The 25,816-nt window shown below is 51.3% G+C and overlaps 1 protein-coding gene across 1 annotated transcript in view; it reads left to right on the top strand.

Moving 5' to 3' along the window:
* The first annotated feature begins 2,900 nt into the window (after positions 1-2,900).
* The window catches only part of LOC115534253 (titin), a 33,626-nt gene continuing 10,710 nt past the window's right edge, over positions 2,901-25,816 (top strand). Inside the window, exons 1-12 of the mRNA XM_030345108.1 lie at positions 2,901-3,333; positions 6,635-6,838; positions 8,624-8,790; positions 9,434-9,471; positions 10,637-10,683; positions 10,987-11,132; positions 13,572-13,721; positions 14,363-14,421; positions 16,651-16,671; positions 19,099-19,310; positions 19,925-19,974; positions 20,252-23,837. Coding sequence (XP_030200968.1) covers positions 3,270-3,333; positions 6,635-6,838; positions 8,624-8,790; positions 9,434-9,471; positions 10,637-10,683; positions 10,987-11,132; positions 13,572-13,721; positions 14,363-14,421; positions 16,651-16,671; positions 19,099-19,310; positions 19,925-19,974; positions 20,252-23,837 — 4,744 coding nt within the window. The 5' untranslated portion in view covers positions 2,901-3,269. The remainder of the gene's footprint in view (positions 3,334-6,634; positions 6,839-8,623; positions 8,791-9,433; positions 9,472-10,636; positions 10,684-10,986; positions 11,133-13,571; positions 13,722-14,362; positions 14,422-16,650; positions 16,672-19,098; positions 19,311-19,924; positions 19,975-20,251; positions 23,838-25,816) is intronic.

Below are 25,816 nucleotides of genomic sequence, written 5' to 3'. Positions count from 1 at the left end.
TCATCCCACATCCACAGAGGCACAGACGGAAAGATAGAGAGAGAGAGAGACAGACAGAGAGAGAGAGAGAAAGATATACATTATGCCTTAACAACCCATCCCGCCGAGACACACAGACAGACAGGTAAAAACACATCCCAAGAGAGTGTTTTTACCTAGAGAGAAACAGAGAGAGAGAGCCAGAGAGAGCCAGAGAGAGACAGAGACAGAGACAGAGACAGAGACAGACAGACAGACAGACAGACAGACAGACAGAGGTGCAACTCCTGAAGAAGCCCTCCTACGCGCGGTGAGCGGTGATTCACAGGTTGGACTCTCGCTCAGTAGAGTGTGAACAGGGCTCCATCAATCCTCTGCTGTTGGCAGAACTCCTTCACTCTAAGCTGGCTGCTGGTAATGCAGCCCGGGCACAATGCAGCGCGCCACAGCACTCACCTCATGGTGCTGCTTTTAACAAGCAAACATGAATAATGCGGTCATGGAAGACAGCCTTTCTATTTCTGTGGTTTCTCACTGATCTGGGGCCAGGGCTATAGGGCTAAACTCAGATTCACACAGAGCCGTCTGTCAATCTTTCCATCTGTCTGTCTGTCTGTCTACCTGTCTACATGCAAGTCTGTCTGTCTACCTGTCTTTCGGTCTAACTGCCTGTCTGACTTTCTGTCCGTCTGTTTGTCTACCTGTCTGTCTGTCTGTCTGTCTATCTGCTAGTCCATCTACCTATCTGTCTACCTTCCAGTCTGTCTACAAGTCTGTAAGTCTACCTTTCCGTCAACCTGTCTATGTATATCTGTCTGTCTTTCTATATATGTCTTTCCGTCTGACTGTCCATCCGTGTAAACCTCCACATATCTGTCTCTCTGTCCCTCTGTATATCTAACTCTCAGTATAGCTACTCTGTCTGCCTCTCTGTCCCTCCCTATATATTTTCACTGTGGTCCTTCGTTGTATCATCTATCACACTGGAACAACAATCTGGAGAGGAACCAAATCACCCGAGCCGTCCTTCAGACATTAGCGGGTGAATGGGCTGTGAATACACCTGCTCTGGTTGGCTTGGTCTGCTCTGCATGAGGCCACTTGGAGTTCAGACCTCGGCCCGCTCCCCTCTGACTGGCCAATCAGGGCAGCTGTCCCCTGATTGGTTGGAGAACGCATCGCCTGTCAATCACAGGTGTATGAAAAGCAGCACTGCTGAATGGGAGATGGGGAGGGAGGGAGAAGGGGAGGGAGGGAGGAGAGAGGGAGGAGACCTTGGTTTCTGAATGCTGCTTGGTTCCTGTTTACTACTCTGTATCTGACCTGCAGCGTCTCTAAGGACTGCGTGTTCTAGTCCTCCACAACACTCAAACTCATCACACAGCCCTGAGCGCAACCAGAGAGGAGGAGAAGCTGCTGAAGCTCCTGGACTCTTCTCGCTGTGTTGTGCTACCATACAGACCGGTTCTGTGTAGTGCACTCTATAAAGACACGTTCTGCGTGTTACTACATTATAAAGTATGGTTCTGTGTTACGAGCATATTTAGACCTGTCTGCGTTAGGACCCAACCCTCCCATGTCCTGAATGGAGGACCCACAAGCTCGCGCTCAGACAGATAGGTCTGCCACCTCAGAGAATGATCGCTTATCACTTCCTTAGTTCTGAGGTGAGCCAGTGAGTCTGTAAAGAAGAACCAGACTCTCTCCATATCACGTCTGGAGTGGTCAGACCGAGCCGCAGGACTCGACGGCGGCGGTGTAGTTAGGTTCAGGAGTTGAAGGGGAGCGAGGCTTTCCGGTGTGCAGGTGTGTGAAGTGAACCTTTAATAGGAAACATGACTGAGTGGGCGACAGGTGTATCAGATGATGGGTCCAACATGGAGACGCAGTGAGAGGAATCTCTCCACCGTCAGAGAGAGGTGAGCACGCCGGTGCCTCATCCTTCACCCCGTTCCTCCTGCGGGCTTCCTCATCGGCCAGGATTCAATCGGGAACGTCGGGAACGGTGTGATGAATAAGAATCACCGTGGCACGTCAAGATCCATAGAACCGACGCTGGGCTGGTTCCATGTTTGGAGGAGTTGGGTGATAATCAAGGAACATTCAGCCGCAGAACGGGAACTCACCGTCTGAGAGACGCTGTGAGGAAAAAGGGCGTGTTTCAGAATTATGGTTTGATCTTGATGAATGTACGGAACGCTGCAATTAGGTGGGCTTTGCTGCTGCTAATTGCTGTGATTATCATCTCTAGTCTAATACCTAATCTCAATGGATCAGGGAACAGTACCACAGGAAATGTATTTCAGGAAATTATAGTTTCGCCATACTGTGGTTGATTTTATGACTGGAAATGGAATCATCGTTTTTTTTTTTAAATAATGGTGACACAAAGATGGCAAGAAATGTATTTATAAACTAAATAAAATGAGGAATATGCGATGCAGATTTGAATGTTTTATCAAAAGCTACGAGGCCAGTAGCCCACCGACCGGCTAGCTCAATGTCATGAAGCCAACTAGGAAAATGGGGTCGAGGGTGGTGCAGCAGGACGGGTGGGGTTGGGGGTGGAGCAGGACGGTTTGGGTCGGGGGTGGAGCATGAGAGGGGTGGGTTCTTGGGTGGAGCAGGACGGGTGGGGTCGGGAGGAGCATGAGAGGGGTGGGTTCATGGGTGGAGCATGAGAGGGGTGGGTTCATGGGTGGAGTAGGACGGCTGGGGTCCTGGGTGTTGCAGGACGGGTGGGGTCGGGGTGTAGCAGGAGACGGTCGGGGTCGAGGCTGGAGCAGGACGGGTGGGGTAAGGGGTGGTGCTGTTGGAGCTAGCCCTGTCAGCTGACATGCCTGTGAAAGCCACTAACAGGATGACCTCCGTGCGGGAAGTGGAGCGCGTAAAGCGGGATTATGTCTGAGGAGAAGATAAACTGATTATCCCCCGAGCGGTACGCCACTGTTTTAACCTCCTCACTCCTGCACACGTCCCAGAAGGCCCCGCACCTCGCAGTTGGGAGGTTTGTGTGTGGAAGGCCGCGCGCGTTCGCTGGGTGCCGTTGTTCTCGGGGGGCGAGTCCGGGTTGGAAGTCGGACCGGAGCGTCGCTCGGGGATCTTCAGAGGCGCAGGCCGTCGACGGGGGAACCGCCGCCATGCTAATCCGCAGGATCTCAGGCACCGTGACTTCAGCCTGATCCAGAGGACGCCTGCTACTCCCGCTGCCACCCCCCACCCTGCTCCTCCTGATCGTACGGTTTGGATAAAGAAGGACGGTGTGTCGTTCGTTAGGAGGACGAATCAAAATGTCCAGGAACTCAGGACTCCTTCTGCTGGTGTTCGTGGCGCTCCACGCCGGAGGAAGTGCACGTAAGTCAGCGCGTTCCTCCACTAATGCTCCGTCTCCGGGGCCGTGTTGTGGGTCACAGGACGTTCCCTTACGTCAGCTCTAAGTCCTCCTTGAGTTCTGCTACAGGCGACAGGAGATGATTGATTTCCGATCGGTGGGGTGGACAGATGGCTCTGGGAGAGAGCGTCTGAACCGTGTCTCCCCACACCAATGCTAAAACTGGGTGGCAGAGAGACAAGGCAAAACATATCACCGCAGCGCAGGGAGACGGCCTTGAGGCCTTGGATGCCAACGCTGCTTCAGACATGACACAAGCAGAGTAGGACGCACACGTAACAAAAGTCCCTTGATACAAAACCATTTTCTTTCTGAGAGAGGGCCAGGAAGCCAAACCTTAGGGCTGGAGGATATGCAACATATTTCAGAACACAGCCCATGTGTGCAGAGGAGCATGCAATGAATGAGAAGGCTTAATTAAAAACATTGATTAGCTGGATGTAATTTTAGTGTGGCATCCTGGCTCTCCTGGCGAAAATAAATGACTGAGATGTTTAATTTCACACAGAGGCATGTTACTGAGAGCCTTCCGAGGGGCGGAATGAAGAGAAGGAATTCCATCGGTTGGGAATGCGGTCTTGGTTTCCTAGGAGACCAGATAAATGTGATAACGATGATTATGCTACCTACCTAATCGCATGCAGTAAGGGGTTGCATTCGCAACCACCACAAATATATGCTGCTATGGATTGGCACTGAGTGCGTGCTACGATCGAGATGAGTCTGTTCTCTCTGAGACCTTAGAGCGCAGGTGCTGGAGATGCTGTCACTCCCTTCAGCGACTCAAAGATGGCGTCTTTGAGACGTCAAGCTCTCGCCATAGAAGGCTTTGTTTAACCAGCACCAACATGTCACTGGATCTTTTCATTCTGCCAGCTCTGACAGCAGACATGGTTAGCCTTGAGCCAATCGCTTTATTAACCAATGGTAAATGTATTTTATGTCATTTTCCATTTCAAGAATTTCCAGATTTCTAAACGATGGCTGCGGCTCATTATTATTCACACAAAAAAAAGACCAAAAGATTAACGTTTCCAATGTGCTCTATTCTGAATGCTAAGCTAAGGTTTACAAACTGTTTGCTAACCCAAACGACTACGCTACGTTGTGTGTAAGGCCTGCTTAACCCTGACCTTGACCCGGGTTCTAAACCTGCACCTTGACCTAACCATGACCCTGATCCAAACCCTGATCCTAACCCTTGACCCTACCCTGGACCTAACCATGACCCTGATACAAACCCTGACTAACCCTTGACCCTACCCTGGACCTAAACATGACCTCCAGGCACGGCGTTATGGGTGGGCCCGACGGACCTAGGACCACCCCTGTTCAACAAGCCAACCCAAAACTTTTCTTCAAAAAAATAAGATAAAGCTTAATATATTTCTATCATTATTATTATTACTCTTTTTAAAAGGCTTCTGAAATGCTTTATTTTTTTTTTTTTTTATATATATATATTTTTTTTCAATGCAGCCAACTTTGTTGATATTGATGCTTAATCCGATTTGCATTGAAGGGCTGTTATATTCGTGGATGACCGTGAATTGCCGGTAGGCAATAGCATTAGTTATTATCTCGTAGCAGCCGAGGCTACATTTGAATGCATCTTCTTTGTATAATAAGCCAAGCTCAGTCTGTTGCTAATCGAAATATTGTTGAAAACTTAAAACAATTTAACAGAATTATGAAATAGTCAGCCTCCTGTCGGACTCATGCCTTAAATCTATAGTGTCCGATATGGTGCGTAATGGAGACTCCAAAGCGCTCTTCTTTCGTCAGAACCAAGAGACATCTTTTTGATGTAAATTCGATTAGACGCTCCGCGGTTCCGGGGGGGAGGGGGAGGAGGGGTCTTGGGTAGAGGTGTTGCTGCGTTGTCTCTACAACAGAGACAATAACTCAGCGATATCAACATGAGCAGTTCTAACTGGAGAGACAGTGAAATCCGCGAGCTGCTGACCATCATGGGAAAGAAGGTGACGCAGTCGCATTTAACAAAGACGTTGAAAGATGGTGCGATCTACGAGAAAGACGCAGAATAACGTTCCTTGCGTGCCAAGCCGCGACCAAACTGGCTTGGCAGTGTAAAGAGGCCTAAGGAGCGAACGCGGATAGGTCCGTCCTATGCACCGAAACGTTTTACAATGCAACAAAATATTTAAAGAACGTCAAGCCATTCAAATCTCTATATGCACAGATAGTATAACAGTATATTAGTCAGTAATTTGTATTAGGTTAAACAGGGATTTGATAACGTTTTTAATTTAAGGACCTCCCACAATTGGTCTGGCCCATCCACAACTGGAGACCTGGCGCCATGCCTTCCCTGATCATTACCCTGATCCTAACCATGGACCTAACCATGACCCTGACCGTACCCTGATCCTACCCCTAACCCCAACACTGACCCTGACATCATCCCTGCCTTTCTCTAATCGCCAGCAGCAGATCCACACACTGAGCCTGTCAAAACACTTTTTACTATAAAAAGGCCACTAACTCTACACTAAGCATATCCCAAACCCCATTCTAACCCTTAGGGCCGGTTTATACTCCTCCTTTAAGCGCTGTACGTAGACACGGAGAGGGCTCTCCGTGTCTCGCCGAAGAGCCTGTCGGAGATCCAATATTTTTTAACTATCCATCGACACAACGGAGAAGGCAAGGGCTGTGATTGGTCCCCAGCCCTTGCCTAGGACCAATCTGCTGTTTTACTTGCCTTACCAATAAAACATCAAATATACTAATTTACAAAACTATTTACATGGTTAGTAGTCAAAATATTAGATAGATCGGGTGGCGAATTGCATTGCGTATCCGACATCCCGACGGAGAACTTTGAATGCTCGAGGGGTCTTCGTAGTTAGGAGTCGGATTACGGAATACGGAGTCGGAGAAGTATACTTTGGCCTTCACACTAACCCTTCCACTAACCTAACTCCATTCTAACCCTTAGACCAACCCTAACTCAATTCCAACCCTTAAACTAACCCTAACCCTTAAACTAACCACATTCTAACCCTTAGACTAACCCTAACTCCATTCTAACTATAAGGCTAACCCTTAAACTAACCCTTAACCCTAACTCTGACCTGGGTAACCCCCCTGAGTCCCTAGCCCGTCCCTCTCTCCTCTACCCTCTGGTTAGGCAGCACCGGGCTGGAGTCCCTAACGCGTCCCTCTCCCCTCTACCTTCTGGTTAGGCAGCACCGGGCTGGAGTCCCTAACGCGTCCCTCTCCCCTCTACCTTCTGGTTAGGCAGCACCGGGCTGGACTCGATGACCAGGCAGACCAACCCGGGGCGTTTAGCGGAGCTCCTGAGCAAGTCTGACGGCTCGCTGTCCAAACACGAGCGCCACAGAGCCAAGAGGTCCGTCTTCTTACACTCTGGAGTGAGGATCTGCCCCAAGGAGACCCTGGAACAAGTCCTGGCCAGCCACCAGGCCTACTACCAGCTCAGAGGTATGGACGCGGTGTCTGGAACCTTCTGAGGGTCCCCCAGACTCTAGGAAGGTCAACGTCTTATGACCACCATCCGATGTTCATGTGTTTCCCAAGTATGAGCCTGCTGTTGAGCTCAGATAAAGTTAGGGGATGTTACCAGCTCTATAGAGTATGAACTAGTGTCCAGCTCAGATATACTGACGTTAGGGGATGTAAACAGCTCTATAGAGTATGAACTAGTGTCCAGCTCAGATATACTGACATTAGGGGATGTAAACGGCTCTATAGAGTATGAACTAGTGTCCAGCTCAGATATACTGACGTTAGGGGATGTAAACAGCTCTTTAGAGTATGAACTAGTGTCCACAGGGCAGATCAAGTAAGGAAATGTAAACAGCGCTATAAAGTTAGGGGATGTAAACAGCGCTATAAAGTTAGGGGATGTAAACAGCTCTGCTTATTAAGTTAGATATCAGGGTGATTCTGAGAACAAGTCATTTGAAGTTCGACACAAACAAGACGGTTAGAAAAGTGAGTCATAGGAGACCTTCTCGTTCAAGGACACTGTGTGAATGATGCTGCTGTCCATTGAGAGGGTCCAATGGACCTGCTTACAAGGAACGGAGACACAGAACAGCGGAAGCCACCCAAGAGAATTATATTCACTTAAGACCTTGACAAGCAAAATACATGGCTTATTGGCTTATCAATGACGGGCGTATTCGGGAAAGGACTTATTGAAGAAACGGCCTCGGTCAATAAGCTTAAGTAAACACTTTTCTTTATTTATTTCACACACTCATTTAACAGAGAATTGAATATGGGTGTTTAGCAACGATAAACAGGAATGTAATTAATTTAAATGAAAGGAGTGGATTTTTAATCATTCCTATACCGAATATATTCACAATTACTAATCAAAAGAACGATGATGATGAGTATTATATCACATACTTTATCCAAACTGACTAACCTTGGAGTAGAGCGTGGGCCGGACAGAAGTTACTCTTTTGCTCTTTTTATGCGTTTGAAATGATCTTCCAAAGTGCACTTTTACCGGTTCAGATAAAGTTTCAGTAATCACGCATGAAGTTTTCAGCGGTAAAGTGAAAAATGATATTGAATTCTGCGGGACTCTAAGAAGGAGGAAACAGTTTGACATTTAAAAGACTGAAGGAAATTGAGGTGGAACAGTGAAAATATGCACGCACACACACACACACAGACACAAACACACACATATACTTTCCTTAAAAAATATCGCAATAACAGCTTTAGCTAGTGAGATTATATCCATCTATATGTATTTTTCCCCAACAGGTTTCTTTGGTAAGACGTTTAATCGCTGACTTAACATTTTTTGACAATTATCCCGAAAATAACGCACAACTATGCAGAAATTGCAGCCGGAGAAAGTTTGACTCCTATGGCGCTGTCTGCTCCAGCGTCTCGTGTTGTTACTGCTCCGGTAGTTCCAGACAGTTGGGGTAGCGGAGCCTTTATCTTCTAAGCCAAGTGTCTCCTCGTTAACCGAACAACAGACACAAGTCACTAATTGGCGATGCAGCGTTTGAATTCCAGCCCCCGTCAACAGCGCAGACGAGTCGGCGACAGTAAACAAAGCTGAGGGTCCGTTATTAACAGAGAAAACACTCTCATATCTACGAGGGCTGTACGCGATACGAAGGCTTGTTTGAAGCACTACTTAAAGTTTGAACGTAAGTGCGTTTCAGTAGTAACGAACAGAGTAATAGAGGGAGCACACCAGGGGGTCTGACACTCCCCTCCCCCCGGCGCGCCCAGTGTGCCAGGAGGCCGTCTGGGAGGCCTTCCGGATCTTCCTGGACCGCATCCCGGGGACGGTGGAGTACCAGCGCTGGGTGGGCGTCTGCCAGGACGAGTCGCTCTGCATCTCCGACCTCGCCCGCAACTTCAGCGCCTCTGAGGAGCACATGGACATGATCAAGAGGGTAAGTGTTAGGCTAACCCTTAGACTAACCCCTGACCCTTGGACTGACCCTAGCCCCATCTAACCCTTAAGGGCTGATGATGATCCCACGTTCACGCGATGCACGGGGGTCACGGTTATGTCCTTGCGGACCCCTCCTTGACCCAGCAGCAGCAGGCTCTGCGTCGGGTTTTAGTGAGCGGACCAATCACAGCCCTCGCTGCTGCGTCGCCTCGACGGAAGGTTACGATTTTTTGGCGCACGTCCGGCCCTTGCGGTGGACGCAAGGGGGGTCCACAAGGAAGTAAGGGGTCCGTAACCCCCTTGCGTTGTGGGAACGTGGGACCGAAAAGAGCCCTTACCCGGTTCAGGTACACGAGCAGTGGCCTGCCAGGGGTGCACGTGATTGGTTTTGCCAATCAGCGGTCATTCTATCTTCTGATCTCAGATCAGATCTGACCCTGGGACCCTGGCCGCCCAGATACAGGAGGCTGAGGGGGGCCAGGCCAGGCTGAGGGGGGCCAGGCCAGGCTGAGGGGGGCCAGGCCAGGCTGAGGGGGGCCAGGCCGCGATGAGGGGGGCCAGGCCAGGCTGAGGGGGCCCTGGCCGGGCTAGCGATGCTTCTGTTGTGGTTGATTGAGTTTGGTTTGTTTTGTTTCCAACAGAGGATGAGCAGACGGCCGGATGGACGACAAGCAACCCGGTGAGGTCACTGTTGACAAGGATAATCATCCTCTCTCTCTCTCTCTCTCTCTCTCTCTCTCTCTCTCTCTCATCCTCTCTCCCTATCCCTCCCTCCCTCCCTCCCTCCCTCCCTCCCTCTCTCTCTCTCTCTCTCTCTCTCTCTCTCTCTCTCTCTCTCTCTCTCTCTCTCTCTCTCTCTCTCTCTCTCTCTCTCTCTCTCTCTCTCTCTCTCTCTCTCTCTCTCTCTCTCTCTCCCCCCTATCATCCTCTCTCCCTCCCCCTCCCCCTCCCCCTCCCCCTCACCCTCTCTCTCTCTCTCTACCAGCCTTCACCCTCCCCTCCTCTCTCCACCCATCTCCCCTCTCCTCCCCCCTGCCCTCCAGCCCCTCCTCTCCTCCTCCCTCTTCTTCCCATCACCCTCCCCCACTCTCCCCCCTCTCTTTGTGCATCTCTCTGCCTCCACTGGTTTTACACTAACTACAGTTTGAGGTTTGATTTGAGGGTTGAATAAATAAAAAAATTAAAAAGAATTATGCTTTGCCAACATTAGTTTGAGTGGATGTTGTAAACACAGATAGTTCTTTACCACCGGTCTGAGAACTGGAACAACATTACAAAAACGATTGTTTCTTAAAATCGAGTAGAGACGTCCTTCAGAGAAGGAAGAAGCTACCATGGAGGGTTTCTATTGATCCGGGCCAGCCCGCGGTCTTTTTGAAGTATCGACGACTCCCACTTGTACCGGTCTGTTAAGATCTGAACCATTTTAGCTTTCCCAGAGACGGGTTCTAGTGGTTTGTTTTGAGGCCAGGTTGGGGGTCCAATAACAGTGGGTTTAGTCACTGCCAGACATTTGATAGTTCACTAATGCTCAGAGGCATCCCTATGGTTCAACGGTCAGCCTATCACTTGCTGGTTTGTGACCGTGGTGTTGTAGAGTGAGACTGGGTTTTAAACCCTTTTGTTTACTGTTTCTGTGCTTCATATTAAGCTAAGTAGAGATTTATTCTTGCCACGTTAGTTTAAGTAAAGTGCAGTGAAGCCATCCTGGTGAACTAAAGATAGGGTTAACGGGTTACCGCGTTAGAAAAAGCACCTGTTTAAGTGTGAAAGTAATGTGTTAAAGTGAAGGTTTTTAAATAAGCAACGGTAAAGGGTTGAACCTTGTGTTCTGCGGTTTCCAGGGTGATTCCGACGCCAGCAGCGACCCAGCGGGTTCCCCTGCTCACAGGTAAGAAGAAGACAACGGGTTCATGTTAGTCGTGCTCTTATCAGTGAGACATTACTACTCAGTATAGATGCTGGCCTACTGTAATATATCCTACATTTTAATGGATAAGCACTTTTACTAAATCTAAAAATATGTGAGACCCAATGAACCCTGGATGTCACTCAGGCCTTTATGTTCTAAAATGTTTTTTTATTACATACTTAATATATACTTTATTACATACCCAGGTGTTTCCACCAGGGGGTCCGACAGTCCAAGGTGTGTATCTGGTGTTAGAAGGTTCTGGTTCTGACCCGGCTCCAGCAGGTCCCCAGGAGGAGTCCAGCCCAGCTCCGACCGAGGCCCCGGAGGTGTTCAGCACCACCAGTAGGGCTGCTCCGGGGGACCCTGCCGTTCCCACACCTGAACCAGAGCTGGACCCCGCCCAGCCCCCCCCTACAGCCCCAGAGGTACTTTCACTTTCACCTTCACACACTGGGCTTTAAGAGTCCAGTCCCCCTCCACGACCAGTTCTTGGTTCCCCCCCCCCACCCACAACGGACCTGGTTTTGGATACACCTGGGTTTCCATTTGGAGTCGTGATCCTAGTTGCATATTCAAAGCACTGAGTCCCAGACACACACACACTCCTGTCATTTGGTTCCAATTAGTGCCTTTGTTAGGTTCACCTTGGTTGAGGCCATTCATTACACACAGCGGGTCAGACGGACCAAAGAGGAACCATTACGGGAACGACCTTGCGTTGGAGCAAACGCTGCACAATGAGCTCAGACAGAGTGGGGTAAAGAGTTAGTTTGACGGATTATGCAATGACGTTCCAGTCAAAGAACATTTGACAGAATATGAGACTTTGATCCCGATTTCTTTCCCCTTTAAAACAACTTTTAAAAAAAAGTTAGCGTAGCCACCAAACTGCTAACAATGCATTAGCATCTCTGCTAGCCGACTCACAGCTCCCTAGGCTCAGGGTTTAGCGTGCCAAACGATGTTCGCTACGGTATTCACTATTATTCAGACGTTTCGCAGACGCTTTGATCCAAAGTGACGCACTGTGGATCCCAGCTCCGTCAAGGAGGAGCATGTCGGAGTCAGCGAGCGGCCGGCCTGGGGTCAAACCCGGTGCCTGATTAGCCTCAGGCGACGGGGATGAGTGGTGAGCGTTGGGTCTCAGACTGTGGTGGCTGCTCGTAGTGAGCCCTCGTGTCCTGCCAGCTCCTGAGTCTTGTGGCTGCAGGTTTATTTCCACCGGTACTACAGCCTGGATCAGACGGGGTCAGCAGCGCTACTGAAAACACGCCGGGTTCGTTCCATTCTCGAGGTGTCCCTGAGCGAGACACCTCACCCTAATTGCTCCCGACGGGCTGGCTGTCGCCTTCCGTTGCTGACTCCGCCGTTGGTGTGTGAATGGGTGCATGAATGTGTGAATGCTTGGCGACATTGTAAAGCGCTTTGAGTGGCCACTGGCTAGAAAAGCGCGGTATCAATGCAGCCCATTAACCATGTCACTTTGATCGTTCTTTTCAATTGCTTTTAGTAATACCTTTTGAAACCGTTTTATTTCTTCTATTCTAGCTGTCATTTGATGTCGTGTTGTGTGTCACTTCGTATTTTGGGCCTGTCACGTTGCCTGTACCAACAGGGAGACACAGCCCTAGGACTCAACAGAGCTCCTCCGCTTGAATAAAGAAGGATGGGAGCTGCTCCCCTCGTTTCAAATCCTTCCTCAGCAGACAGCGCGTTAGATGATCCGACGCAACGTCGCAATACATCACGTCCTGTCACTTCATTTGAATAAGATCCAGTCACACGAAAAATAAGACTTCAGAATGGGTCTCAGGCAGGCTGGTCGAATCCTGGGTAGACGACAGGCTGGTGTAGTCCTGGGTAGACTACAGGCTGGTCTAGTCCTGGGTAGACTACAGGCTGGATTAGTCCTGGGTAGACTACAGGCTGGTCTAGTCCTGGGTAGACTACAGGCTGGATTAGTCCTGGGTAGACTACAGGCTGGTCTAGTCCTGGGTAGACTACAGGCTGGTCGAATCCTGGGTAGGCGACAGGCTGGTCTAGTCCTGGGTAGACGACAGGCTGGTCTAGTCCTGGGTAGACTACAGGCTGGTGTAGTCCTGGGTAGACGACAGGCTGGTCTAGTTCTGGGTAGACAACAGAGTGGTTGGCTTAGCTCAGGAGGTAGAGCAGTTGTCTCGCAACCGAAAGGTTGCTAGTTCGATGCCAAGCTCCTCCTAGCTCCTCATTATTACCTTACGTTCAAACTTTAAGTAGTGCTTCAAACAAGAGTGTTGATGTGTCCCTGAGCAAGACACTTAACCCTAACTGCTCCTGACGAGCTGGCTGTCGCCTTGCATGGTTGACTCTGCTGTCGGTTTGTCAATGTGTGTATTAACCGATGTAAGTCGCTTTGGATAAAAGCGTCTGCTGGTGGACAACAGGACGGTCTAGACCTGGGTAGAGTGTGTCTTAGACAGGCTGGTCTATTCTTGGGTAGACCACAGGCTGGTCTAGTCCTGGGTTGCTACGACTCCCAGCTAAAGGTTCTGTGTTCAAACCCCAATGTCCGGAGCCTCACCTGTATGCCTCCGTGAGCACGAGGCCTTTAGGGCCGCCTGCTCCTTGAGGACCTGCACCTTGAGGACCTGCTCCTTGAGGACCTGCCCCTTGAGGACCTGCTCCTTGAGGACCTGCTCCTTGAGGACCTGCACCTTGAGGACCTGCTCCTTGAGGACCTGCACCTTGAGGACCTGCTCCTTGAGGACCTGCACCTTGAGGACCTGCTCCTTGAGGACCTGCACCTTGAGGGGTCCATCCTGATGAGCAGAGGACACGTTGGACTGTCGGGTACCCTAAGGTCTGGTGTGCTCCGGTCTCTGCAGGACTCGGAGCTCCCCAATGTGGTGCCGGAGCGTCTCGTGGAGAGGGAGGTGGGCTTCAGCATCGACCTGGTGGACCCCGGGTACCGAGAGCTGCTGGACGACCCCGACTCCCCCCAGTACATCGACCTGGCCCACCACCTCCAGGACCAGGTGAGGGTCTGAGCTCCGCTGGCTCTGCCGGCCGGGGCCAGGACCATGCTCATGGGTAGTGATGCTAGTTGGATGCTAGGTAGCTCAGGGTTGAACCAGGTCTAAGTCTATACTACGTCCATGTGTTGTGATGCTAGGTAGCCCTGAGCCTAGGGAGCTAGGGTTGAACCAGGTCTAAGTCTATACTACGTCCATGTGTTGTGATGCTAGGTAGCTCTAACTGCTTGTGTTTTAGAGTTGCTCGGGGGGGTTGGGGGGACACCTCTGGGTGCTACAATACGAGGCGTCAACAGGGGATTACGCCGCAGGTATTGCGGTAGTGAACATCTCCCCTAAAGATAGAGGCTGGTACAGTTCCCCATCAACCCCCGACAACCCGCCCCCTTCCCACGCTCGCCTTGGGCGGTTGCCAGGTGACAGCGGGATCCATTAAAGGGAAGAGGTTCACCTACACCAGCCTCTGCATCTTCATCTAATCCTCCAGATTGGTCACGGCTTCTGTGTTCAACTCTGCTGTTGTTTAATCCAAACGTCCTCTCTTCCTCCTCCCCTTCCTCCTCCTCCTCCACCTCTTCTACCTCATCCTACTCCTCCCCACGCCTCTTCCTCCTCCTCCTCCTCCTCCTCTCTGTCTGTTACAGATGCAACACGTTTTCAACAAACTCCCGGGATTCAAAGACATCCGTGTGCTGGGAATCAGGTAGACTACATGTTGTTTGCGTCAGGTAGGCAGTAGGCTACAGGGTGTTAGCATCATGTAGGAAGTAGACTACAGGCATCAGGTAGGCAGTAGGCTACAGGGTGTTAGCATCATGTAGGAAGTAGACTACAGGCATAAGGTAGGCAGTAGGCTACATGGTGTTAGCATCATGTAGGAAGTAGACTACAGGCATTAGGTAGGCAGTAGGCTACATGGTGTTAGCATCATGTAGGAAGTAGACTACAGGCATTAGGTAGGCAGTAGGCTACAGGGTGTTAGCATCATGTAGGAAGTAGACTACAGGCATTAGGTAGGCAGTAGGCTACATGCTACATGCCTCTGGTAGGCAGTAGACTACAGGCATTAGGTAGGCAGTAGGCTACAGGGTGTTAGCATCATGTAGGAAGTAGACTACAGGCATTAGGTAGGCAGTAGGCTACATGCTACATGCCTCTGGTAGACAGTAGACTACAGGCATTAGGTAGGCAGTAGGCTACATAGTGTTAGCATCAGCTAGACATTAGGCTACAGGCAACAGGTAGACAGTAGGCTACAGGTAGGCAGTAGGCTACTTGGTGCTCCGAATATGATGAATATTAATACTACGATGTGCTGATTCTGTCTAGCATCCTGAAGTGTGAGCAGCGAACATACGGCCCTTAATATTCAGAATTCAGATAATGAAACCAAGCAGAGAGAGAGAGAGAGAGAGAGAGAGAGAGAGAGAGAGAGAGAGAGAGAGAGAGAGAGAGAGAGAGAGAGAGAGAGAGAGAGAGAGAGAGATCTCCAGTGCTCTGGTCTGTGATGAGTCACTCTGAGCCTTGCTCATTTCATTATGATGATGTGGTCATGTGATCACACGGGACCATTTGGCAAGGGCATCCATCTGCCCAGAACACAGAACCAAGGACCGAGAACCCCAGACCAAAGACACAGAACCCAGAACCAGCACACAGGACACAGAACCCAGAACCCAGGACGGAGAACCCAGAACCGAGAACCCAGACCGGTCCCCACGCAGTTCAGCAGACCTTAACGAGTCCAACGCCACCGGAGAGAGAATGGAGGCTTGCGCGGACTAACAATCGGCGGACTGCAAACTAATCCCTGTCCAATCAGAAGCCCCCACATGAGGGCTAGGAGACCAACGGATCATAGTGGTTCATGCATGGCTGACCTGAGACCAGCAGCACGGACTAGAGGAGATACAGTAGACCAACATGGCTGACCTGAGACCAGCAGCACAGACTAGAGGAGATACAGTAGAACATCATGGCTGAGCTCAGACCAGCAGTCTGATCCTTGGCTGGGAGCAGGAACCAAAGGAACCGGACTCGGTTCTTTCAGTGGACGACCAAAGGCTCCATGCGTCTGCAACGCCTCAATGAAATCCAAATCCTCACAACAACATATCGGATCAACGTCTTGCCGGGGTGAAAAGTCCATGTTTTGTAGCTGAAGTGTTTATCGTAATCCCATAATGTCCGATCAGTGTAGGAGCTGACGGGGTGTGACAGGCTCTGTCAGGACAGGGTTCACTGCTCCCGTCTGGAAGCAGGACGTCTCATTAGCGCTGATGAATATGTTCCCTGAAAAGGTTGAATGCTAATTCTGTAAAAACGCCGGCCGCCCTTCTCTGAATAAATTCAATTAATTAAATTTGTTCTGGCTCCGCCGGCTGAGAAGGTTGCTGACCTCTGACCCCCCAGCGGATTGGATTCAGAGAGGCAGAGTTGGGCGTGAAACCAAGTGAGATCGAATCCCCTCTCTCTCTATCTCTCTCGCTCTCTCTCTCTCTCTCTCTCCTAGATTCTGTACTTACTGTCTGCTCTTTTATGATCCGTCATCATTATGGGATATTATTCTGGGAGCGTCCCGCTCCAAACAGCCACCACACACTTCCTGTCACCGCACGGCTTCCTCTTCTGATTGCCCGCGTCCAGTGGAACACCATCATTATTATTAGCACCTCGTCAAGCTAATTACACACATTAAGTATAAAACTGTCTCCACGCACTTTAACTCCAGGAGCAGTGAGTTCATCTCAAACAAACAAACAAACAAACAACGCCGGTACTTCCTGCCCGCTGTGACCTGGTGGTGCAGTGCTGCTGCATCCATCACCACTAACCCTCCACCCACCTGCTCCGTGTTGCCTAGTGGGTGTAATGCTGTTATGTTGTTATTCATAACCTCTCTCTCTCTCTCTCTCTCTCTCTCTCTCTCTAGTGAGACCGTGGACGCTGACAGGTAATTGAAACATAAACATATCAACAGCATCGTCAGAGGTTGTGGCACCCTGCTTTGTGTCCACACACACACACACACACACACACACACACACACACACACACACACACACACACACACACACACACACACACACACACACACTCCAGAGACCAGCCCTTGTTCGTGTCTGCTGACCGCGCCGCTCTGTTCCCCCGTCCCGGCCCGGCTGAGGGCCGCTGCCCCCCCGCCCCCACCCCAGTGCCCCCCCCCCCCCTACCCCCCCCGCTCTAATTACCGGGGACGGGCCCATATGTCCCGGGCCCCCACCCGGGGCCGCCCGGTGTCGTTTGGGCCCGTGGCCGGTCTCTAATTAGCAGAGTCGACAGGTGCGCTGGTCGTCAAGGCAACGGCGACGGGGGTACAGTCTTTGTTGAGGCGCACCCCCCTCGTTCATTTCCTCCCCTGCGGTGTCCGCCGCCGTCCCGGCCAATCGGAGCGCTGCGTGCTCGTCTGGGACGTGTCCTCTAAACCCCGGGTTTAATGACCTGTCTGTCTCCCTCACCTGTCTGCCTTTCTCACCTGTCTGTCTCTCTCACCTGTCCTGTCCCCATCCCACCAGTCTGTCTCTCCACCTGTCTGTCTCTCTCACCTGTCCTGTCCCTCTCACCTGTCCTGTCCCTCCCACCTGTCTGTCTCCCTCACCTGTCTGCCTCTCTCACCTGTCCTGTCCCTCCCACCTGTCTGTCTCTCTCACCTGTCTGTCTCTCTCACCTGTCCTGTCCCCATCCCACCTGTCTGTCTCTCTCACCTGTCCTGTCTCTCTCACCTGTCCTGTCCCTCTCACCTGTCCTGTCCCTCTCACCTGTCCTGTCCTCATTCCACCTGTCTGTCTCTCTCACCTGTCTGCCTCTCTCACCTGTCTGCCTCTCTCACCTGTCTGTCTCTCTCATCTGTCCTGTCCTCATTCCACCTGTCTGTCTCTCTCACCTTTCTGTCTCTCTCACCTGTCTCTCGCTCACCTGTCTGTCCCTCTCACCTGTCCTGTCCCTCTCACCCGTCTATCGCTCTCATTTTTCTGTCTCTCTCACCTGTCCTTCCCTCCACCTGTCTGTCTCTCCAAGTCTGTCTCTTAAACCTGTCTGTCTCTTAACCTGTCTATCTCTCGGTCTGCCCTGTAAACAGAGTGAGAACATGCTGGCAAAGTGCGTATGTGTGATCATGTATGTGAACATGTGTGTGCACGTGCCTGCATGTGTGTGCACGTGTCTGCATGTCTGTGTTTGTGTTTGCGTGTGCGTTTGCGTGTGCATACGTGACAGACATCATTACCATTCCGCTCATATCCCCATCTTACTAAATTAGCTCATTCTCTATCGGCGCCGTCGACTCCGCTGAATACTGATGCCGTTCTGATCATCATTTCCCTTCCCAGATATAGAGCGAAGCGTCAAAACGTGCGGCGCATTCAAAGCGTCCAGCTCCGACACACTAAACACACGCCTGTTGAGTCCAGCCTCCAACACACTTAACACACTCCAGATGAGCTCAGTGTATTCATATCGGTGTGTGTGTTTCAATCAAGGTCCAGCATAATCAGTATTCAACACACAGTCTTGGTGTGTACATGAAAATCTGTTCAGACAGAGTAGAAAGATGTCTGGTGCATATGTGACAGACATATGCACCAGAACATGGGATCGATTTAAAGGTGCAGGAGGTCTGATTTAAGAGTTGGAACGTGAGAAAGATCTGAATAAAAAGAAATCAACCAAAGAAACTTCCCCTCCCTCTTTGATCCCTCCCTCACTATTTTTCCTCGGCCATTGAGAAGTGTTCACACATTCACACACCTGTGATTGACAGGCAAAATGGATTCCCTGAACCAATCAGGAAAGAGATGGATTGATTTGGCTGGAATTGCACAGCCTGTAGCGGTCTAAATCCAAAGTGCACTCATACAGAGGCCACGCAGTCGACTGGAGACAGATATCCTCACACGGCACTCGACAGACTAATAGCAGACAGATGGCCGTGGCATTTGTATCAATTAACCCCAGGTCGAGCTCCTCAGTCCTGCAGCCCCTCCAACCTGATCCCTCTTCCACTGTACTGCCACTACTAAACATCCAAGAGATGCTTTCTCCAACATCTGCATAATTCCCCACATTGCTCCATAAACATACGTCAATATATACGCTATCGCAATATATTTATATTACACTCCGTCCGTACGTATAGGTGTGCACATATTGCTGCTTCTCAATAATTTCAAGGCTTTTTATTTAAAGACTCCTTCTGTCACCGTACTGCTGACACGGCAGCGCCTGCTGGTGTTTATAAAGTCCAATCTCATCCTGTTGATGTTGGTTGGTTGTTGTTAATAAAGTTTGTTCCCATCCCATTGTTGTTGTTAATAAAGTTTGATGTCCTCCTGCCGTTGTTCAGCGCGTTGGGGGGCGTGACCGTCCGCTACTCGCTCCTCTTCGAGACCAGCTCACCGCCAGGCGCTGGCGAGGACCCGGAGGAGGCGGGGCCTGTTGCCGGGGAGACGGTGTCCCTGGGAGACGACCCCGGCCTGAGAGCCCTCGTGGCCAGGGCCCTACGGCAGGACGCCTCCCTGCCCATCGACATGGACTCACTGCGGTTCACCGCCAAAGGTAGACCACCGCTAGCGACCCCCTAGGGACCACCCCCAAAGGTGGACCACTAGGGACCACCCCCAAAGGTGGACCCCTAGGGACCACCCCCAAAGGTGGACCACTAGGGACCCCTAGGGACCACCTCCAAAGGTGGACCACTAGGGACCACCCCCAAAGGTGGACCCCTAGGGACCACCCCCAAAGGTGGACCACTAGGGACCACCCCTAAAGGTGGACCGCTAGGGACTACCCCCAAAGGTGGACCCCTAGGGACCACCCCCAAAGGTGGACCACTAGGGTCCAGACCCAAAGGTGGACCACTAGGGACCAGACCCAAAGGTGGACCACTAGGGTCCAAACCCAAAGGTGGACCACTAGGGACCAGAACAAAAGGTAGTCTACTGGGGTCCAAACCCAGACAGAGAGGGTAGATCAGTCCTTATCCTGATTGGTTCGGACCTTGTGATGTCACAAGCCTGTTTCGTCTTGCCTCATCGGTCACCAATTCAGGCCAATCAGAATCAATGTCAGAATGCATTTCTGACAGGGTCCTTTTCCATAGTTGTATTTGTATGTATTTCTTTGTCTATGTGAGTGTAAACGCCCATTGTGCCTGGTTCTCCTCCACCCAGACACCATGCTTCCCGCTCTGACCCCCACCTCCGTAACAGCAGTAGAAGAAGTAAGTGTTTTTACTCTGCACCACCTCAACACGGGTCAAAAGATTGAATATATACAAAAGATGTTCTCTTTGCAATGAATACATTATATTATTATTCATTTTTCAGTATCTCATGAATTCTAAAATAAATGTCTTTCAAACTCGAACAGTACAACTCCCCCCTGCCCTACGAGAAAACCTGAAAAAGTTTTCTACCACATCTCATCAGTCTCTCTCCCCCTCCGTCTCCCCCCCACCACCATACCCGTCTCTCCCCCCTCCCCCCTTCCCTCAACAGCCTCATGAGCCGGACTCCCACAACGACTTGGAAGTTTCCTCCGTTGAGCCGGAGGTGGATAACCCCGGCCTGGCGGTGGATAACCTCGGCCTGACGGAGGATAACCTCGGCCTGGCGGTGGATAACCTCGGCCTGGCGGAGGATAACCTCGGCCTGGCGGTGGATAACCCCGGCCTGGCGGAGGATAACCCCGGCCTGACGGAGGATAACCTCGGCCTGGCGGTGGATAACCTCGGCCTGACGGAGGATAACCCCGGCCTGACGGAGGATAACCTCGGCCTGGCGGTGGATAACCTCGGCCTGACGGAGGATAACCTCGGCCTGACGGAGGATAACCCCGGCCTGACGGAGGATAACCCCGTCCTGACGGAGGATAACCCCGGCCTGGCGGTGGATAACCTCGGCCTGGCGGTGGATAACCTCGGCCTGGCGGTGGATAACCCCGGCCTGACGGAGGATAACCTCGGCCTGGCGGTGGATAACCCCGGCCTGACGGAGGATAGCCCCGGCCTGGCGGTGGATAACCCCGGCCTGGCGGAGGATAGCCCCGGCCTGGCGGAGGATAACCCCGGCCTGGCAGTGTCCCTCTCGCCGGTGGAGGAGGACAACGCCCTGGTGACCCTCCTCCACCCCACGGACGGAGCTCCGCCCGGGGACGGAGCTCCACCTGGGGACGGAGCTCCATCCGCCGCAGGGAGCCAGGAACATGACGCCAGCACCGGAGAGCCACCGTCAGACTCCCAGGGACCTACGGAGCTCGAGGTGGAGACGACCAGGGAGGAGGTGGAGCAGGAAGAGGAGGTGCCAATCATCACCCACGTGATCGAGACCATCCTTCATGAGGACTCGCCGTCAGCGTCCGCAGGACTGACAGAGTCCGGAGTGGAGACAACCAGGGAGGAGGAGGAGGAGGTGCCAGTTATCACCCACATGATCGAGACCATCCATCCCGAGGAGCCACCGTCTGCCTCCGAAGGACTGACAGTGTCCGAGGTGGAGACAACCAGGGAGGAGGAGGAGGAACAGAAGGAGCAGGAGCAGGAGGTGCCAGTTATCACCCACGTGATCGAGACCATCCATCCTGAGGCACCGTCGTCAGCCTCCGAAGGACCTAAAGAGCCCGAGGTGGAGACCACCCGGGAAGAGGAGGTGCAGGAGGAGGAGGAGGTGCCGATCATCACCCACGTGATCGAGACCATCCGTCACGAGGAGCCGCCGTCAGCCTCCGAAGGACTGACAGAAACCGAGTTTGAGACCATCAGGTTTGAGGAGGAGGAGAAGGAGGAGGAAGAAGAGGAGGTGCCGATCATCACCCACATGATCGAGACCATTCATCGGGAGGGAACCGGCGAGCTGGTGAGGGACTACGTCCACACGCCCCCCACCGTGATCCTGCATCTGGAGACATCCCCTCCTGACAACGGGGACCTATCTCCCAACATGATCCCGGAGGAAGACCTCCTTGCGGTGGTGGAAGACCTCCTCCCGGGGTTGGAAAACCTCCTCCCGGTGGTGGAAGACCTCGCCCCGGTGGAGAACGCTGCAGAAAACCCAGGATTGGGAGGGTTCCAACCCACCTTCGGGACCGTCCTAACCACGGAGAGCCCGGGCGAGTCTGACGTGGGACTTCCTGTCACGACGTTGGCCGCCATGACGGGTCAGCCTCCCACGGAGGCGATAGCAGGGCTTCTGGAAGACGAGGAGCTCAACGCTCTCCCAGACGAGGAGGAGAGAACCGAGCTCATCACTCCTGAACCGGGGGCCCGGGGCGACGCCTTCGGGGTAGAGGTCACGGAGGACGAGGCTAAAGTTCAGGAGCAACCGGTGGAGGACACAAAGGAAGTGTTAACAGAATCAGCAGAGGATGTTGTGGAACTTTCTGAGCCCGAGGAAGTGGTGGTCGAGGTCCCCAAGATCCCAGAACCTGCTGAAGTAGAACTAGAACAAGAAAGTCCTTCAGAACCGGAGGACGATTCGCTCAATGCTTTAGAACCTCAAGATGAGGCTCTTGGAGCTGTGGAGCCAGAGGAGGACTTGGTAGCCAAAGAACCAGCGGGTGAGGCTGTTGTGCAGTTAGAGGCTGAGACAGTAACTGATTCACCAGAAGAGGAGGTGGTTGTTGAGGTAGAGAGTGAGAAGGTTACTGAAGCACCAGAGGAGCTGGAGGTTATGGAGGTAGAGAAGGTTACTGAAGCACCAGTTGGTGGTGTGGTGTTAGAGAATGAAGTAGTTGAAGAACCAGTAGAGGACGTAGTTGGAGAGATGGAGTTGGAGAATGAGTTAGTTGAGGAACCACTAGAGGAAGCGTTAGATTTACAGATCGAGGAACAAGAAAGGGAGAAGGTTGAGCAACCAGAAGATGTGGTCGTAGAGGTTGATGAGTTAGAGGCTGAAAAGGAGCCAGAGGGGTTGGAAGATGGGATTGTTAGAGCAGTAGATTTAGAGAAGGAGAGCTTAGTTGAAGCAGTTGGAAACCTTTCAGTTGAGTCTGAGAAAAAGGAACAAGAATCAGAAGAGGAGATAGTTGTAGAGGTGGTTGAGGAGAACACGGAGCACCCAGATCAACAGGAAGAAGTAGGAATAGTACAGGAAGTGCCTTCAGAACTGGAGGGCGGTCTGGTCAATGCTGTAGAACCCCAAGATGAGACAGTGTTGGAGTTAGACAATGAGACTCTAACTGAAGCTCCAAAAGAGGATCCAGTTGAAGACCCGACACCAGAAGTGGAAGTTGAGGCTCCACAGCCAGGAAAGGAGTTGTCCGAGACAGAAGCAGAAGAAGTAGACAAAGAGGAGGCCACAAAAGCTCCAGAACCCAGTATAATGGCAGAGATTTTAGAACCAACTCCAGAACCAGAACTAGACAACAGTTTAACTGAGGAACGAAATGACGACGGTGAAGGGGATACAGAGGTATTGGAATCAGAACCCGAAGCTGAGTCAAAACCAGAGGGATTTAGTGTAGTAGAGGTTTTGGAACCGGAGGATGATGCTTCTAAACCCGCCACACCTGAGGACGAGTCTGCAAACCTCCTGGAGCCCGACGCACAGCCAGACGCAGGGATGGACCTGCCTGCACCGCCAGAAACACATGAAGACAAGATTGAGGAAGTGGTGGACCCGGAACCAGACAGAACGCCTGAGGGGGTGGCTGTCATCGAGGAGGAGGTTTCACAGGTAGAACCCGATCCACTGGGAGCTGGCGTTGTGGACCCTAAACCAGACACACCAGACCCTGCAGGAGTGGAGGAGGCTGTGGAGGTTCTAGAACCAAAAGCCGAAGCAGCGGACATTACTGAACCAACCGCGCAAACCATTAAAATCCTGGAGCGCTTGGAGGACGAGGAGGACTTTTACTTTGTAGGACATGCTGTTGAGGTGGTGGACGATTCCTACTTCCTTCAGCCCTCTGACTACAACCAACAGTCCAGGGGGGATAGCCTTCCAATAACTACGGACGGATACGACTATCCAATCATTGATGACATCTATGTTGACCGGGGCGTCGACCCCAGTGTTGAGGAGGAGGAGGAAGAAGTCAGCCAATCAGAAACAGGCGTTGAGTCGGAGCAAATGGCAGGTGGAACAGGTAAGACAACAGATGGCAGAACGTGTTTGAAACCAGGAAACTGAAATATAGGAAGGGCTCAATCTTCAAAGATGCGTTTTTTGGTCACTAAAAATAGAAATGCAATGAACAGCTATAGGCGGTCTTAATGAAGTTATGCTCTGGAATCGGAGATAATTACATTCACCCCCCTGGGATGCTGATGAGGCTATTCTTAGCGATGCAGCACAGGAGAGGGGAAAGTGTGCGTCGTCGGTAATTACACAACATCTGAAACTTTTAATTTCTTGCTTAATAATTTGAACTCAAAAACCTTTTGAAACGGTAGAGAGGAGGGAAGCTCACGCACGTTCAATGAGGGACAGGAACCAGAGAGATATTCAGATAAGTAAAAAGGGGCAGAGCATAGAGCTCATGACGCATCAAATGTCTCTGACCATAATACACGGGATATAACCATTATGCATGAAGTACGCTTAACAGAAACCTAGCCACCCGTAGATGAATAGAAAAACCGACAACTCAAGGTACTTGATGAATCGGGTCATATCTAATGGTGGAGCTGGCCGCTCTTGACAGACGCCAACCCGAACGCTTTCATGAGCTTATCCGAGTTCTCACAAAGCGTTTTCAGCCGCGGGATGTCCTCTTGACCTCCAGGGGAGGTGATGGAAGAGATGAATGGCTGCACGCCTTGATTGATCTGCAGCGGGGAAGCGGACAATAAGTCACAGATCTGGACGGGTGTGAGGCGATTACCACCAGGGTTGTCAACAATGAAGACAGCGTCACCTCCAAACGGGAGGTTAATTAGGTGTCAAGCAGCGGTGTTCAGAATACTGAAATTGATGGGCTGTTGTGATTGGCTGTCAGACGTGCATGCGAGGCAAAGCATCGCGCGGCACACAGGAAATCAAAACCAGCCCTCAACAAGGCGTCTGGGACAAGCATATGTTCGGTGAAACATTCAGTTTGTAGTGCTCTACGACAAGAACCGTAGAACCAGGTAGAACAGTAGAACCTGAGAACCCAATGACGAGAACCATAGAACCACGTAGAACAAGAACCCAATCACCATTACCGTAGAACCCTAGAACCTCAGAACCAGAACCCAATCACCAGGGGTCTCATTTATAACCGTTGCGTAGGCACAAAACGGGGCTGAAAGTTGCGTACGTGACTTTTCACGCCAAGGTTGTGATCTATAAAAAACCAACGGGAAAATGTGCGCAGCCCTAAGCAAACTCTGACCCATGCGTACGCATGGTTTGGAGGAAAAGGAGAATTGGCGACACAGACGGTGTGGTGGTGAACTGAAGTCAGACCGAAGAATTGCAGAGTGAGAAGAACGCTTATGTTTTATCATCGCCCTTCATAAATTTAATTTCAACCCGTATAATGCGTTAAATCCTAATCTGAATAATTTAAATCCACTGCGTTATTCCTCAGTTATAACTCCAGAAATATCTCCTTAGAATAGAAATAAAAAGAAATTCTCTATATTTAATCCCGTCACTCCATACTGTCCACTAACGGCGCGACTGCATGGAATAAAGCATCTGTCCAACATGTGTCAATAACATAATATTTTTATGTGACACTGTAAACACCTGTAATCCTTAGCCCAAGTGAAGGAGTTCAAGTAGGCTACCTCGGGGTCTTGTTCGGGAGTGAGGGTATGGAGCGTGAGATTGGCCGGAGAATCGGAGCAGCCGGGGCGGTATTGCGTTCGCTTTACCGCACCGTTGTAGCGAAAAGAGAGCTGAGCCGCAAGGCAAAGCTCTCGATCTACCGGTCGATCTTCGTTCCTATCCTCACCTATGGTCATGAGGGCTGGGTGATGACCGAAAGGACGAGATCGCGGGTACAAGCGGCCGAGATGAGTTCTCTCAGAAGGGTGGCTGGCGTCTCCCTTAGGGATAGGGTGAGAAGCTCAGCCATCCGTGAGGAACTCGGATTAGAGCCGCTGCTCCTTTACTTAGAAAGGAGTCAGCTGAGGT

Source organism: Gadus morhua, chromosome 21, assembly GCF_902167405.1.
Source record: "Gadus morhua chromosome 21, gadMor3.0, whole genome shotgun sequence".
Lineage (NCBI taxonomy): Eukaryota > Metazoa > Chordata > Actinopteri > Gadiformes > Gadidae > Gadus > Gadus morhua.
This window is presented reverse-complemented; position numbering and strand designations above follow the sequence as displayed.